This window comes from Engystomops pustulosus, chromosome 2 (genome assembly GCF_040894005.1).
Source record: "Engystomops pustulosus chromosome 2, aEngPut4.maternal, whole genome shotgun sequence".
Classification (NCBI taxonomy): Eukaryota; Metazoa; Chordata; class Amphibia; order Anura; family Leptodactylidae; genus Engystomops; species Engystomops pustulosus.
The window spans coordinates 254,239,067-254,257,110 of NC_092412.1; the positions used below are offsets into that span (position 1 = coordinate 254,239,067).

Here is an 18,044-nt window from a genome sequence, read left to right on the forward strand (position 1 = left end):
AAAGATACATAACACTACTACGGTATGCCGACCTCAGCCAGCTTTAAAAAAAAGTTGCAATTGTGAACAATGATACATGTGCCCCATTGAATATAAAACTATACTATGCAGAATTATAAAAAGTTGCAAAAAGTTGGACGCATCACCATTAGGTGGCAGCACATAGACACATGGGCGAGTAACATCTGGTGACAAAGTATCACCAAATTGTGTTGTCTTGATAAAACTGGTCATCTGGTGCCCCTTCCATGTGTCCCCTCATGGGCAGGGGTAGGGAATGGCACCTCTGTATGGCTGGTTACAATGTATGAAAATGTAACAAATATGTTTCAGAAGGGGGAGACTCCGGAAGAGCAATCAATACCCTTGGGTGCTCCATGTACTTTCTTACGCCTGATTCTGGGATCACAACCTGGCACTGATCAATGTCCGGGGGAGGAGGTGCATGAGTATAAGAACGTATGAGGAATTTGGGGTCCGGGGTCTTTATATTGGTTAAGGACTATCTCCAGTGATAGGGTTGGTCTTGGGACTGTATGAAGTGGGTGGGGGGGATTGGTCTGGGGTCTGTATCCACATCCTCACACTTTTGCTCTTAGCTCTATGTACTGAGCTGCTCAACAGCCCTTCAGCTCTGCTCTGAGTGACGGCTGAAATATTCAACCATAATCCAGTTGCAGCTTTTACTTAGAGCAGAAAGGCAAGGCTGTGGAATAGCACAGCACAGAAAACACAGAGCACAGCAGTGTAAGGACACCAGTGCACTTGAAGAAGCTGCAATCCTAGAATATAAATCCATATTTCACAGTCCTGCTGCTACTAAAAACAAATAGAAATACTGTATATACAGATCTCTCCAGGGCCAATACCTAAAACTGTCTGCAGAGAGCACAGCAGTGTGAGGACACACCCCCAGTGCACTTGTAGTAGCTACAACCCTGCACTATAAATCTATATGTCATAGTCCAAAAACATACACAAATGTATTATTGCACAGATTTCCAGGGCCAATACCAAACACAGCCAAGAGTTTATTGCAGAGAGCAAAGTAAACAGCAGTGTGAGGGCATACTCCCAGTACAATTCTGGGAGAGTAATCCAGTTTTTAGCTACTCACAACATACAAAACGGTATGACTGCACAGCTCTAGAGGGACATTAGCTAATGGTGTTTGTAGAGAAGACAGCAGTGTGAGGACAATATACACACTGTCCATTCTGCAGAGAGCACAGCAGTGTGAGGACATGCCCCCAGTGCACTTGGAGAAGCTACAATCCTGGAATATAAATCCATGTATCACAGTCCTGCTGCTACTAACAACACACACAAAGGTCTGATTACACATCTCTACAGGCACAATACATAACACTGGCTGCAGAGAGCATAGAGCACAGCAGTGTGAGGTCTGATTACACATCTCTACAGGCACAATACATAACACTGGCTGCAGAGAGCATAGAGCACAGCAGTGTGAGGTCCGATTACACATCTCTCCAGGGACAATACATAACACTGGCTGCAGAGAGCACAGAGCACAGCAGTGTGAGGTCTGATTACACATCTCTCCAGGGACAATACATAGCACTGGCTGCAGAGAACACAGAGCACAGCAGTGTGAGGTCTGATTACACATCTCTCCAGGGACAGTACATAACACTGACTGCAGAGAGCACAGAGCACAGCAGTGTGAGGTCTGATTACACATCCCTCCAGGGACAATACATAACACTGACTGCAGAGAGCACAGAGCACAGCAGTGTGAGGTCTGATTACACATCTCTCCAGGGACAATACATAGCACTGGCTGCAGAGAGCACAGAGCACAGCAGTGTGAGGTCTGATTACACATCTCTCCAGGGATAATACATAGCACTGGCTGCAGAGAGCACAGAGCACAGCAGTGTGAGGTCTGATTACACATCCCTCCAGGGACAGTACATAACACTGGTCGCAGTCTATATGGTCCTATCTGCTGATATATTACAATTAATTATATTACGGTAATTAAAATTAATGCAGATATTTATTTGATTGATTTGGTGTCTTCCTTAAATGATTTAAAATAAAGCAACCCCTGGGCCGATATCCTCTTATATATGGTCATAATAGAATGTAAGCGTCCCCTTTAAAAACTGTCAGAAGCTGGATACGAGGCGATGTATTAAACTGCAAATGAAAGAAAACGTCAAAAGCTTCAAAAAAAACCCCTTTAAAATTTTTTTTTTTTTTACAATGCTGACACCTTTTGTGTCCGGCTTCCTAAAAATGAAAAAGCATCCGGATACAATGGGAGAAACCGGAGGTAAAGAAGTGTCTCTTTTTAGAGCGCTGGATTCACAATCGCCGGCACTCAAATGAAAATTCTCTCGTCATCGCAATTGTTGAAGAGAGTCTGCTGCAAATGTGTCGCCGCAGCATGTGGAGTAACCGGAGCACGCCTCTGTATAAGATGAAGGTATCTGCTATAATGGGCTATCTATAACCATCTGCCGACACGGCGCTTCTATTTATATTATAATGTGCAGGTAATACCGCCACATTATACCTGAGCCGTACTGCCGCGGCGGTGAGAGCCGCTCTTCTCGAGGGGTCGGCCCAGGAATGATCTGTTATTACAGGAACTGTTTTATACAAATACACAGGAATAAAGCGCCGCTCATGAGACGCCTCGCGGGAGGGTCGCTGAACCGCCGCGCTGAATGCTGCCTATTAGGCGAGAGCGCCATCATTTCCTAACGCTGCAAATAAAGTGACAGTGACAATGGAGATGTGTAGTCTGGAGGAGGCGGCGCGCTCACCCATATTATACCGCTAGATGTATTGTCAGGGATGTAAATGGGAGAGGGTAATACATAAGTGACTACAACAGAATTACAAGAAGACACCGAGATGACACCTGTATGAAGAGACACTCTACATATCATACATAACAGATACACCACTTACCCGGTGCTCACATCACAGGGGAACACCACAGTATTATAGTAGTTATATTCCTGTACATAGGGGGCAGTATTATAGTAGTTATATTCCTGTACATAGGGGCAGTATTATAGTAGTTATATTCCTGTACATAGGGGGCAGTATTATAGTAGTTATATTCCTGTACATAGGGGGCAGTATTATAGTAGTTATATTCCTGTACATAGGGGGCAGTATTATAGTAGTTATATTCCTGTACATAGGGGGCAGTATTATAGTAGTTATATTCTTGTACATAGGGGGCAGTATTATAGTAGTTATATTCTTGTACATAGGGGCAGTATTATAGGAGTTATATTCCTGTACATAGGGGGCAGTATTATAGTAGTTATATTCTTGTACATAGGGGACAGTATTATAGTAGTTATACAGAAGAAAAAGGTGGTATCATCGGCAACAGGCAAGTGAAGTAAAAAAGCCAAACTTTATTTCCAAAACATCATTAAAAAGTGATCACTGGGGAGAGAAAAATGGTTACGCGTTTCGGACCAAAGAAACAAGGTTCTTATTCATGGGCAGTATTATAGTAGTTATATTCCTGTACATAGGGAGCAGTATTATAGTAGTAATATTTCTGTACATAGGGGGCAGTATTATAGTAGCTATATTCTTGTACATAGGGGCAGTATTATAGTAGTTATATTCTTGTACATAGGGGGCAGTATTATAGTAGTTATATTCTTGTACATAGGGGGCAGTATTATAGTAGTTATATTATTGTACATAGGGGGCAGTATTATAGTAGTTATATTCTTGTACATAGGGAGCAGTATTATAGTAGTTATATTCTTGTACATAGGGGGCAGTATTATAGTAGTTATATTCTTGTACATAGGGGGCAGTATTATAGTAGTTATATTATTGTACATAGGGGGCAGTATTATAGTAGTTATATTCCTGTACATAGGGGGCAGTATTATAGTAGTTATATTCTTGTACATAGGGGGCAGTATTATACTAGTTACCGTATATTCTTGTACATAGGGGGCAGTATTATAGTAGTTATATTCTTGTACATAGGGAGCAGTATTATAGTAGTTATATTCTTGTACATAGGGGGCAGTATTATAGTAGTTATATTCCTTTACATAGGGAGCAGTATTATAGTAGTTATATTCTTGTACATAGGGGGCAGTATTATAGTAGTTATATTCCTGTACATAGGAAGCAGTGTTATAATAGTATGGAAAAAGATACTCCCAAATGTCACTGGACTACTACAAGTTTTTAGTGATTAGCAGTGCAGAACCCTTCATCACCGCTGGCAAATCTTTCCACATTTTCTCTCCCTTTTGTGCCAACAGCTGTAAAACCTGTCTGTTCCATAGTTTGTGACCTTTGTAATAAATGTAATCATAAACTTTCTCAATAAATGGTGCGCACCATCTCTGATCCCTGGAAGTAGAACTTTCTGTAAGTTTCTATGTTGCTTTGTTCCATTTCACTTTATTGAGATTTTTTTTGCAGAAATTTCTCCCATCATCCCATTTATCTGAATGGGTTTTACACAGATCCTTGCACCTGGTGTAGAAATCTCCTATTTTTTAGTTGGGAGTCACAGATGTTTATGCAATAAATCTGCTGTACTTGATCATACCCTTCAGTCATAACCATGGATACATTCATCTAGAAACAGCGCCAGCCCTGTCCTCAGGTTTTGCCTGGTACTACAGCTTAGCTCTACTGAAGGGAATTTAGCTGTGTTGCAATAGCACATAGACTTGTGGAAAGGGGTGGTGGTGATTTTGTAATGGGTCCTGCCTCTTCACACCTTAAACATTGTATGGTTGTATTCTCCTATAGATGTGACTTCTCTGGCCTGTGATGTAGAACCAGAACTCACCAACGTGGTCAACCCCTTTAAGTACAAATACCAGTATTGTGCATTATATACATATGTGCGATGGGCATAACCCCATTATCCTGGTAGATGTTTTTCTGGTAGACCCTGGGTGTGATGTGCTATATACAACATTACTGTACAGCCGGTCCCCTACTTAAGAACACCCGACTTACAGACGACCCCTAGTTAAAACCGGACCTCTGGATGTTGGTAATTTACTGTACTTTAGCCTTTGGCTACAATAAACAGCTATAGCAGTTATCACAGGCATCTGTAATTAAGATTTATTATTAATCCTGGTTCTAATGACAATCCAACATTTTTAAAAGCCAATTGTCATTGAGACCAGAAAAACTGTGGCTGGGGTTACAATGATAAAATATACAGTTCCAACTTACATACAAATTCAACTTAAGAACAAATCTACAGAACCGATCTTGTACGTAACCCGGGGGCTGCCTGTACTACATAAAATAGACAAGATTACGATGATAAACTACGGAAAGGTGCCATATAAAGCTGACGCAGGTACTGTGTCAGTCTTTCCTGTAGTTCTTGCATTCTGTTCACACTAATAAAACAATTCCCACTCACCTGAAGCTTCAGTCCAGAGTGTTGTGTGTCAGTCTCTACTGTCCTTCTGTCATTCTATTCATTAATGCAGAATCGCATGAGGAACAGTAGTAACCTATAAGTAAGAAAGTGACATTATTAACAATGGGGTCTGTGACTACTATCTATCTCCAAGGGGATATGGATATTCAGCAGTAAACAGAACAAAAAATTAAAGGGGTAGTCCATTTATATACCATACTGGTGCTTATCAGATAGAAAAGAGACTGCCACACTGGTCTGCGGGTAACTCTGCCTACTCTGCCTCTTTGGCAGCATATATTTACCTGGCGCTTCTGTGAGAACCACAAGTCTCAGCAGGACCAATTATAAGGCACATATTATAAGCAGCTGGGGGGGAACTACAAGTCCCATCATGCACTGATAGATGTACACTTATGGACGGAGTTGTACATGAAGTATTAAACCCTTCTATTAGCCGGCACAGGATTTCAGCAGCAGTCTTTGCTTCAGAGCTGCGCTCCACTTCCACTTATGTTTGACAAGATGGAGACCTGTTCCTGGTCACCCAATCACAGATGTGGATAAGATATAAAATAATGGAAATCATTTTTTTACCCATAAACACCGATTTTATCCCAATGTTATGGAACTAATTTAGCAAAAAAGAGAAAGTAGGCCCGGTAACCACGGCAACCAATCACAGAACAGCTTAAGAAGAGCTTTTATTTGTTGTTAGGGACATTTCAGAAAGTTTTCTTCTTCAGATAGGGCTACAAGGGACAGTTTTAAGAGCATTAACAAGGACAGGGTGCGAGTATCAGATTGATTCTTAGCGGATGTCCCTGTCATGAGGTCCTGACTAAATCCATGGTTCTTTTTATTAAATATGCCAGTTGTACCCCGTTACCGGGAAGGGACGAGTACATATGGAGTCCATGTCCCCTATTACATAACACCTGAGGATGTGCCCACTCTTATGGGATTCAGCAAGGTTCTATGCCCGATTTTATGCCTCTTGTCGATTTTATGTGCCGCCATATTGTGCCCCATAGACTACGGACCGATAGGGTGAAATATCTCTTTAATATGGCACATAATGAGGGATTCAACACTTTTTTAATATTGAATCCAGTAGCGAGAACGTCTGTATCAAGGGCTTAATGGGATACACTATGGTGCCATATAGTGCTATACGGGATATGATGTCACATGTCTCGAGGAAGTAAGAAAACTTTCATTACACAGGACCTTAGGGTGATGGCACACGTGGCGTTTTGAACGCATTTTTGGCCCGTAAAAAAAAAAACGTGTAAATTTTTTGAAAACGCATCTGTTTTTGACCAATTATCCTAATTCAAACTGGTCAAAAATGCATGCGTTTTTCAAAAACACATGCGTTTTTTGACGAACTGCTTAAAAACTGGCCAAAAACGCGTTCAAAACGCTATGTGTGCCATAACCCGTACCCGTAGTAATTAGCACACTATGTGACCATGCAGAACGAACTATAATGAGATGGCCACCTCATATATCTGACATCCACCCTGGTTGGGTGATATAGCGGGCAAGTCAATTGTAATGTGTCCTAGTATTGTACATGGTCCTTTTCTAATAGGGTCCCTACTTATGGTACTTGGCATATGGTGCTCTTAGGCTGGCGTCATACAACCGTACTTGGTCTGTGAAAACCAGTCTGTGTTTGGTAAGACAGTGCTGGGGAAGGGAGTCCTTTGATCATAGCGTATTCTTTTCACGGACCGCGCATGGTCCAGTGCTTCCGGCCTTGTGTCACATGAATATTATTTTTGGCCTCGTGCTTTTTTTTTTTGGCACACTGACTGATTAATTTCAAAGGACCCATGCACATGCGCGTGTTTCACGAATCCGTGTGGAGGTTGTAGAAATTCAGAACAGGCCTCATTCCTGCCCATGTTTGTAGTTCTTACTGAAATGTATGGAAAGATGAAAAATTCGGATGTGACACGGGTCTCATCAAATGTCCGTATTAGCAGAGCACTTGCCTGATAACACAATCATGTGACCCTGGGTTGGGAAAAAGTTGGTGACATCATTTGCCAAACTTCCGTTTTCTGGGGGTCAGCAAAGCCGGATGACATATCGAGGACATAAAGACCATTTTTTTCAGGCATACAGCTCAGTAACGGATTGCACTCTGATGTTATATGGACCGCAAAAACGGAGACCCAAGAACAGTACAGGTAGTGTGCAGTAGCTTTAAAAGATGGCTGCTTAATTCTATAAACAGCGCCACACTTGTCTGTAGGTTGCGTCTGCTATTGCAGCTCAGCCCTACTAAAAAGAGTCTTAACTATAATACCAGAAACAGACCGTGTACATGTCCTGGCACTGTTTTTATATGAAAGCTCTTTTTCAAGCCCTATGGGAGGTTTCAGTCTCTATTTAAAAAAAAGACCATTGTATGGACATATAGCAGCACAGAGAACTGCAAATCTATACAACGTATGATGGCGATATAGTATAGTCGTGGGCATACGGCGCCGTACTGTTCATTTCCTGAGGGAATCAGCTCCAGTATACGCTACGATGCGCTTCATGTGGTTTTTGAATAATATATATATACTTATATATATATATCACCCCTTGGGGCTATAAAGTTTAATAACCTCTTGGCGCCCCACAAACACAAAGGGTTAATAAAGAAACTTGTCGCAGCTGCTCGGATCCCTGCACAAAAGAGCCAGTGATTGTGGGAAGAAGAATTCGGATTTTCTTTCTCTGTTCCCCACCACAATAGGTAAACAGTGCACGATCCTGGTACAAGTGCTGACACGACCGGCGGCGGGCAAACACCAGCACCAAGCTCTGCGGGGAACACAAAGCAGCGCTGGGACTACTAGACCCAGCAGTAGTTAAGGCAATGCTGTTCTTTCCTATCATTTCCATTCAGTTCTCCTACCGTGCAGAACCACAAGTCCCAGCACGTCTAGCCTGGTTTTAAATCAGCCCCACCCCAAGCTGGTGCTGCACAGGTGGACGCAGAACCAAAAGTCTCCGCACAACCTTCTACCCTGCAAGTCTAGACAAGGCATTAGTACCACTGGGCATCATGAGACTTGCAGTCCCCCACAGCAGTTGCATTAGTGCTGCACAGCTGGTTATGGAATTACAAGTCTCACAATGCCTCTGTAGCTCACAAATCTGAGTGCATGATGAGACTTGTAGTCCCCTCCAACCGGTGCAAGTTATGCAAACCACTTTTAGTGCTAGTTATGGAACCAGAAGTCTCAGTCAGTTTGTAGTCCACCAAAACCACTGCTCAAGATTATATAGCCAGACGTCCCGGCATATAAATATCTCAAGGTTATAAATCACCAGTAATAAGTGAATGCGGAGAGTTTTAGCATTTGGTGCCACGAGTCTCGATATAATCTACAAATTTCTCAATTGTGCTTTCTGAAACTTGTAGTCCTCTATTTGGATTGTAGAACTAAAAATTCCCAGAATTTTTCTCTGGTGCTGGGATATGTCATACTCCATAGAAGCTCCACAGTGGAACTACAAGCGCCAGCATGTCTCCAGCTCACTGACCTCCGTGGTTATAAGTGGATGCTGAGACTTGTAGTTCTCTAAAGTTCCTTTACAGCAGGAAACCAGGTTTACGTGTGTTATTTGAACAAGCCATAGTTAAATAGACTTATTAATGGATGCTGAGTCTTGTAGTCCTCCAAATTCCTGATCACAAATCCTAACCACTGGGTATTAGATCTTGCTGAGACTTGTAGTCCACGGTTATGGTACCAAAAGTACATGCCGTTGATATGCAAAGCTGGTTGTGAAACCACAAATCTGAGAGCATGATGGGACTTGTAGTCCCCCTGTAGATTATAGAATCAGAAGTGCCAGCATAGGAGTAATGGAGAATGAAGAGATTTGTAATATTTAGCTGCTCCTTATTGTGGAACCAGAAGTATCAGCAAGCATATCACTGGTGAATTACATGATGAGACTTGTAGTCCTTCTACATTCACCCATCAATTCACTGTCCAACCACAAGTCTCAGCATGCCCCACCAGATTACATGTCACCAACAAAGCATGCTGGGAGCTGTAGTCCTTCATTACTGCTGCAGATTGTGGTACCACAAGGCCCAGCAGACTCTACCAGATTACAGATCAAATAGTGGATGATGGGACTTGTAATCCTCCAAATAATAGAAAAACACACTTTTATGTGCATGCTGGGACTTGCAGTCCTCCATTTCTGCAGCTCACCTTTTCCAACAATTCATCTATTTGTACCCCACAAAGTACGTGAATGCTAAGACAGGTTGTCCCTAACATGTGCTAAAACTGCATCGCCCGTGACACCCCACATAATTTGAAGTGCACGCTGAGACTTGTAGTTCACCATCCACCTGGTGCGCATGCGCCCTTGCCTTCCTCCCTTGACCTCATCGTCCAGAGCAAACGAGCCCCACCCACCTGCGAGCACCTGCACCGCTGACTGACTGACAATGGCTGTGGGCGGGGTACTGGGATACTGTTACATTTGTCTATTTTAAATAAAGTACATTGAATAAGAAGAGAGAGAAAAAAAAAGCGTCCCTCCTCGGCCGCGGGGAGGGGGGCCGCGCGGGGGGAGGGGGAGGGATTAGCGGCCGGGCGATTTTGGTTAAAATATTCAAAATGGCGGACGGAGGAGCAGCGAGTCAAGATGAGAGTTCAGCAGCAGCGGCAGCAGGTAATCATTACCGCGTTTTACATATTCATATTCATACACACACGGGCGACTTAGCATAATTTATTAGTACTCCGGATTATTATAATTAACGTCAGGGGTGGGGGGGAGGACGGTAAACACACCGGATCCCGGGGAGGAAGGAGGATGAGAGCCCTCAGCTACACAGCCCGCTGTGCGGGGACAGGGAGCCGGCCCGAGCCGGGGGACAGACGGGGGGCCCCGGGAACAATGAGGACCGGGAGCCCGGGGACATCACCTGCCGGGGGGGGGGAGCCCGAGCATTATAGCCATTATTACATCACTGCCGTGTATTATGTGTATATTATACCTCTGCTTTGTATTATATGTATCATCACCTCACTATTATATATTATATGTATTATTACACCACTACTATATATTATACGTGTTATAACACCTCTACCGTGTGTGATTTCTCCCTCACTACTATATATTATATGGTATCACACCTCTGCTGTGTATTATATATTATTACCTCACTACTATGTATTATTACACTTCCACTATAAGTTACCTGTATATTATGCAGATTATTACACCTCTACTGTGTAAAACATAGATATATATCATAGATTATTACACACCCGCTGGATATTATACAGCTTATTGCACCTCTATTGTCTACTGTATATATTATATTGACTGGATTATTAAATCGCCCTGTATAGTATATGGGTTATTACAGCGCTGCAGTATATTATACATACATGTAGTATTACATCCCTACTACATATTATACTGCGTATTACAGCGCTACAGTATATTTATGTGTAGTATTACGTCCCTACTTCATTATTACAGCGCTCTTGTGTATTCTATATATTATTACACCCCTCTGTACCACTAATGTACATTATTGCAACCCCTGTATATTATACTGATTATTATATCCCCACTACCTGTTATACATGCTGGATATAAGGTTACATCCCCTGCATATCATATGTTATGTGTCTAATAGTCTACCTTATTACATTGTGTATTAGTTACACATGATATAGAATATATAGGGGATCACAATATTCTATGAATCACTTGTGTTATTCCACCTGTACATATATTATATCTCACAGGTTTTATGGAATATATGATGTTGTGTATTTCATCCCCTTGTACGTGGCTTGTGGATGCGCCCCTATATAATACACCCCACTATATAATACATGCCTGTGTATATCCATCCTCTATCACTTGCCTCGTTATGACACCTAAGGGCTTGTAATAAGGCTCTGGAAAGATTATATTATAGAACACAATATATATCATGTAGACATGTGATATCGTTAGTGTTTTATATATAAATATTTTGTAAACCTTATTGCAACACCTTCTAGATGATATATAATGTTTATAAAGTATTGTGTAGGACTTAACCCCTTGTTATTCATGCATGTGTTTTATCACACACACAGATACATTATACTAGAATCTCCCTCTATTAGTGTGTTGTATGTTATTATAGCTCGTGCTATAAAGGTATATTACATCACACCCCTGTCATAGATCAGCGGCCTCATTACCCCTCCCCTTATGTTACACGGCTGCTTATTATTCCACCCCTTGTATATTATATAACCTCATTACCTTCAGTGTATTGTACATAGTGTGGACCCCCGTAGTACGTCAGTATTATGTGCGCGCACATCTATATACACCTCTACTCCATCTTCTCTTCCTGTAGATTGTATATAATGTCTTCACCCTCTTATTATCCGTAATTACTGCAGGATCACTCCCATCATCCGCCCGTCCCTGGTTGTATTATATATAGCTCTATATTTGTCACGTATGACCAGCGCTGTGTAATATTGGCCTCCATGAGGCTGTCACATGCGTCCTCTCTCACGTCTCTCGTAGTTTTGCTTAGTTACAATCTTTTTGGGGAAAAAATTCTGTATATTTTGGCACAATGTAATAATCAATATGGAGATTATGTTGGTGTATTACCCCACGGCTCCAGTACCATGTGTGTGTATATATAATGAGTGGTCTCTCCATGCCCCTCGCTATCGCCTGATCACTTCTCCTCCTCATTACGAATAATCTAGTACTATTCCGCCTCCTGTGACCTATCTGCCCCCTCCTCATTATTACCACCATTAATATTCCCACGATTATCCCCCAAATCTCCTGCCCCTCCCCCATCTACCGCGTTATTACCGGCTGCCAGGCCTTGCGCGTGTCCCTGTTGGTCGCAGCTTTGCCCTCTACGACTTGTCTTATTATTCTGTTGGATTTGTTATAATGACACTGGGAGCACCTACCTATGGGGTACACAGCTGGGCATGCGGTGCGCTTCATCCATACAGATTGTTCATGGGAGTCCAGGGTGCAAGAGAGGAGAGAGCGGGGGGCTTGGTGATGGCGCTGGTCTGTGCTGCAGGGGAACATAGGGGAGATGTGTATATACCAGTATAACGTCTGTGTAACTGTTGCATTGTTTGTTACAATTTATTGTTCTTTTCAATGTGTGAGATTGGAGTAAAAATCTGTACGTTTTAAATCTGTTTTATGCAACATTTTGTGACTTTATCAGATTTTTGCAGTAATGTAACAACAAATGATAAAATGTTCTATGTTTCTCCCTGGATGTGATGGTGAGGTGCGGGGTCTGGGCTTAGGATGTGTCTGGATAAGGTTCTATCTTTTCCCCCTCGATTTGATGCTGCAGTGCGGGGTCTCGGCTTGGGATTTGTCCGTATTATGTTGCTACTTCCCACCCTGGATGTGATGGTGAGGTTTGGGGTCTTGGCTTAGGATGTGTCTGTAATAGGTTCTGTCTTTCTCCCCCTGGACATGATGCTGTGGTGCGGGGTCTTCTGTCCCCCTTGGATGTGGTGCGGGGTCTTCTATTCCCCTTAGATGTGATGCTGTGGTGCGGGGTCTCGGCTTGGCATGTGTCTGTATTATGTTCTATCTGTCCCCCCTGGATGTGATGGTGTGTTTTGGGGTCTCTTCTTGAGATGTGTTTGTATTATGTTCTTTCTCTCCCTCCGGGATGCAATGCTGTGGTGCGGGGTCTCGGCTTGGGATGTGTCTGTATAAGGTTTCATCTGTTCCCCCCCCCCCCCCCCCCCTAGATGTGATGGTGAGTTTTGGGGTCTCGGCTTGGGATGTATTTGTATAAGGTTCTATCTTTCCCCCCCGGGTGTGGAGCCGGGTCTTGGCTTGAGGTGTGGTTCTATCTTTCCCCCCTGGATGTGATGGTGAGTTTTGGGGTCTCGGCTTGGGATGTATTTGTATAAGGTTCTATCTTTCCCCCCCGGGTGTGGAGCCGGGTCTTGGCTTGAGGTGTGGTTCTATCTTTCCCCCCTGGATGTGATGGTGAGTTTTGGGGTCTCTTCTTGAGATGTGTTTGTATTATGTTCTATCTTTCCCCCCGGGATGTGATGCTGTGGTGCGGGGTCTCGGCTTGGGATTTGTCTGTATAAGGTTTCATCTGTCCCCCCCTAGATGTGATGGTGTGTTTTGGGGTCTCTTCTTGAGATGTGTCTGTATTATGTTCTATCTTTCCCCCCTGGATGTGATGGTGAGTTTTGGGGTCTCTTCTTGAGATGTGTCTGTATTATGTTCTATCTTTCCCCCCCTGGATGTGATGGTAAGGTGCGGGGTCTCGGCTTGGCATGTATCTGTATTATGTTCCAGCTTTCCCCCCCTGGATGTGATGCTGCGGGGTCTGACAGCTCCTGCCTGTTCCCTGCATGTTCTTAGCCCTGGATTTCCTCCCCCTTTGGTCCTTCTTCTTTTACATATTCATTTCGGTGCTCCAGGTTTAGCATACTTTTTAAAGGGACCACAAGTCTGGTGAATGGCCCCGTAGCTGCTGGCTCCCTGTAGTGGGAGGGGGTGCTGGCCGCTCCCTCATTAGGGGATCTGCAGGGTGATGTTTGGGCCGGTGAAGGTGACACATGAAACACTTTATATGTTATTCTGCGTGGCCCAGAGTCGCGGTCTGTCTCTCCCTCCACCTTCTCCCTTGTACGGGGCGTTCCCAGTTCCACCAGTAACCAGTACGTTACAACAAAGCTTTAGCCGCATGGATGACATTCATGGAGGGGGGGAGACATGTAGGAACCTGTAAAGGGAAAAAAAAAATCAGACTAATCGTCGGGTTCCTAGGCCCGATCCTGGCACATAAATGGCTGAGCTGTAATTAATAGCTTCAATCACTGGGACAAAGAGGTGGATTTCTCCGGGGTCAGAGGGCACGGTGCAACATTTTTATTATGGCGGCTACGTGGATATGGGTCGGCAACGGAACCCGGGTTATACTGTACCGTTCTCGTTTTGGATCTTGGCAAAGCAATTTGATCCTAAAGGGAAGGGTCGGTGTATTGTCATGGAGGGGTGATGTCCCTTCTGTCAGCGTTGTACCGGGGTCAGTACTTCATTAACCCCTTCCTGGGCAGCGGTCGTGAACGTCAGATATTGATTACGTGCGCCGGACTTTTATGGTATAATATGTGGGTGATGGGTTTGTCCTTTATTATGATTTTGTAGCTTTTTTTTTTTTTGTTTATTCCTTCATTTTTTTTTTAATATGGCGACCGCCTGCTCGTATTTCTGATGTCGCTACGGACAGACGAAGGTGACGTCAGAGGACAAATGGGGGGTTAGATTCTCGCTCCTTTGAAGCGACTCTGGTATCCATATACTTCAGTACCCGCAGTCCATGACGAGTTTTTGTTTCGGACATCACTGTATTTGTTGCTTCCTGTTCACACGCAGCAGATTTGTTGCAGAAATATCTGTGATTGAATATCCCATGTACCTGCAGAACCAGTACCTGAAGAACCCTGGGTCTGGATGAATATGATAGCTGTTCCTGCCTGTGACTATCCCCTTTGTGTCAGGGCCATGCAGAGATTTTAAAGGGATGGTCGGGGGGTAATATAAGAGGCAGTCACCCATCCAGTTTTGCTTACTGGCTCTTAAAGGGGTTGTCCAGGGGTATAAAAACATGGGCATCCAGCGTCATGGGTTGGTCTTCTTTTGCAGCGGAGCTTTGCTGATTCAAACTGCAATACTATAAACAACCTGTGGACAGGTGTGGCACTGTTTCTGCTAGAATAACCCTTTTAAAAATTCTTGTTTCCTCCTATCCTACCCAGCTTTGCAGAATCTGTTGTGTTGATCATCCAGAGCCCCCTGGTTCATATAGTGAATGCAGTAAAAAAAACCTGAAGACTTACAGGAAAGTGAATGTGACGGCATGACCCGTCCTGTGTAGGTCTACAGACGTTACTGTCATGGTGGCCACATGTAGTTATTGTGTAAATTGTATTATTTCTGTGTGTGATACATTGTCTGTGGATATTCTGGACCAGTTATATACCACAAATGATTAGTTTATGGATCTAGCGGCTGATTTCTGGCAAAACTCAAATCGAGCAAAAAAAAAAAAAAATCAAATCCCTGTTCCCCAGCCAGGCGCGATGTGCTGCAGGCCTGCAGACTCCATAATAGAATCCCTGTGTAGCGCCAGGCTGCCTGTAATAATAACGTATGTGGCTGCGCCTGCCCGTAACGAGAATGGATGACACGCTGGTCATTTGCGGTGACCTTGGAACTCTGCTTACGCTTTTTATTAGCAAAATAATAGGTTGGCTTTTTGCTTTTGTTGGGTGAAATCTGACAACCCATAATTAAAATGAGGCCCCTGCTGTGCCCGCCAGGAGAGGGGACATCCGCCACCATGGCAGGGCAATGCAGCTGGCGACAAACTTCCAGCACTGCACCGACTATAGCTGGAAATATAAACTTACTGTAGGAGTCATGTATACACTGACTATAGGGGGCACAATATATATATATATATATATGGGATGTATACACTGTCTATAGGGGAGATGTATAAGGAGGTGTATACAGTGACTATAGTGGAGATATAAGGGGGTGTATACACTGACTATAGGGGAGATATAAGGGGGTGTATACACTGACTATAGGGGAGATATAAGGGGGTGTATACACTGACTATAGGGGAGATATAAGGGGGTGTATACACTGACTATAGGGGAGATATAAGGGGGTGTATACACTGACTATAGGGGAGATATAAGGGGGTGTATACACTGACTATAGGGGGCACAATATATATAAGGGAGTGTATGCAGTGACTATAGGGAGCACAATATATATATAAGGGGGATGTATACACTGACTATAGGGGAGATATAGAAGGGGGGATGTATACACTGACTATATGAGAGATCTGTATTATGGCTGCATGAGCCAAACCTGCATCTCTAGTTTGTTATGCAGTGGGAGAGATGGATTTTTGCCATTTGGGCCTCTCAGAAAGCTGGGTGACAATCCCTGTAGCACCCGCTATAGTCTCCCATCAGGTGCTGCGGGGGGTTATGCCCTGTGCGCCAGGGATACAATGGATCGGACGTGTTCTCCTGGTTACATTGTTACTTATTTTGGCCGGTGATGCCCGGGGAGGAGGACACGTGGCTGGTGCCGGGCTATGACTTGTGTTGGTCACTTTGGTGACGGGTACACGATGCTGGTGAAGAGGGTACAGAGGCTGCAGGGGGTTAATGTGAGGACGCTGGAGGGTTAACTGGATGGAGCAGGGGCTGCAGCAGTAGCGGGTGTATTATGCCGCAGGTGCGGTGCCGGGCTCGGGGCTGCTACAGGGGTTACCGGGCAGGGTTGGGGCAGCGGGTAGGCGGCTGTTGTGGTGCCGGGCTCGGGGTTACAGGGCTGGTGCTGCGGCACTGATGGTGGAGGCCGGAGGATTCCGGCGCAGCGCCGGGCGGCAGAGGGTTAATGAGGGCGGGGCGTGATCTGAATAAACATGTCCGGGTGCGGGGGGAGGAGGACATTATTGTAATGGCGCCCTCCCCCGGCCGCTCATGTATAGTAATGACTCCGCTCCTCCCGCCCTGTTTATATCCGCTGTGCGGCCCATGTGCTCCGGATCCCGCGCCGCAGCACAGCGCCCCCTGCCGCCCCGCAGCTATTGTCCTCTGCTGTCAGCCGCTGTACTCATCGCATTCACATGGCGACTTCTGTCCATGTCAGATGCGGCTCTAGTTATCGGCTCCGGGGGCTGCAGCTTTAAATAGTGGCCTGTGCAGCTGGATGGCGGAGGAGAGCGCCCCCTACCTATGTACAGGAGCACTGCTCTGCAGGTGAGGCCCAGTGCACCACTGAGCGCCCCCTACCTGTGTACAGGAGCACTGCTCTGCAGGTGAGGCCCAGTGCACCACTGAGCGCCCCCTACCTGTGTACAGGAGCACTGCTCTGCAGGTGAGGCCCAGTGCACCACTGAGCGCCCCCTACCTGTGTACAGGAGCATTGCTCTACAGGTGAGGCCCAGTGCACCACTGAGCGCCCCCTACCTGTGTACAGGAGCACTGCTCTGCAGGTGAGGCCCAGTGCACCACTGAGCGCCCCCTACCTGTGTACAGGAGCACTGCTCTGCAGGTGAGGCCCAGTGCACCACTGAGCGCCCCCTACCTGTGTACAGGAGCACTGCTCTGCAGGTGAGGCCCAGTGCACCACTGAGCGCCCTCTACCTGTGTACAGGAGCACTGCTCTGCAGGTGAGGCCCAGTGCACCACTGAGCGCCCCCTACCTGTGTACAGGAGCACTGCTCTGCAGGTGAGGCCCAGTGCACCACTGAGCGCCCTCTACCTGTGTACAGGAGCACTGCTCTGCTGGTGAGGCCCAGTGCACCACTGAGCGCCCCCTACCTGTGTACAGGAGCACTGCTCTGCAGGTGAGGCCCAGTGCACCACTGAGCGCCCTCTACCTGTGTACAGGAGCACTGCTCTGCTGGTGAGGCCCAGTGCACCACTGAGCGCCCCCTACCTGTGTACAGGAGCACTGCTCTGCAGGTGAGGCCCAGTGCACCACTGAGCGCCCCCTACCTGTGTACAGGAGCACT

General features: G+C 45.1%; 1 protein-coding gene and 1 long non-coding RNA gene across 10 annotated transcripts in view; one reads left to right on the plus strand and one right to left on the minus strand.

The window, feature by feature from the left end:
• The window catches only part of LOC140119651 (uncharacterized), a 65,731-nt gene extending 53,212 nt beyond the window's left edge, over positions 1 to 12,519 (minus strand). For 2 of the 6 annotated variants that reach the window (XR_011853412.1, XR_011853410.1), the window contains exons 1-2: positions 9,865 to 9,925; positions 5,420 to 5,513 (exon numbers count right to left, since the gene is read on the minus strand). This is a non-coding gene — a long non-coding RNA (uncharacterized lncRNA). The other 4 variants (XR_011853411.1, XR_011853414.1, XR_011853415.1 and 1 more) reach the window with 4 other exon arrangements.
• POU2F1 (POU class 2 homeobox 1) overlaps positions 10,034 to 18,044 on the plus strand; it is an 86,226-nt gene continuing 78,215 nt past the window's right edge. For all 4 annotated transcript variants that reach the window (XM_072138892.1, XM_072138894.1, XM_072138893.1 and 1 more), the window contains exon 1: positions 10,034 to 10,123. In XM_072138892.1, coding sequence (XP_071994993.1) covers positions 10,069 to 10,123 — 55 coding nt within the window. In that variant the 5' untranslated portion in view covers positions 10,034 to 10,068. The remainder of the gene's footprint in view (positions 10,124 to 18,044) is intronic.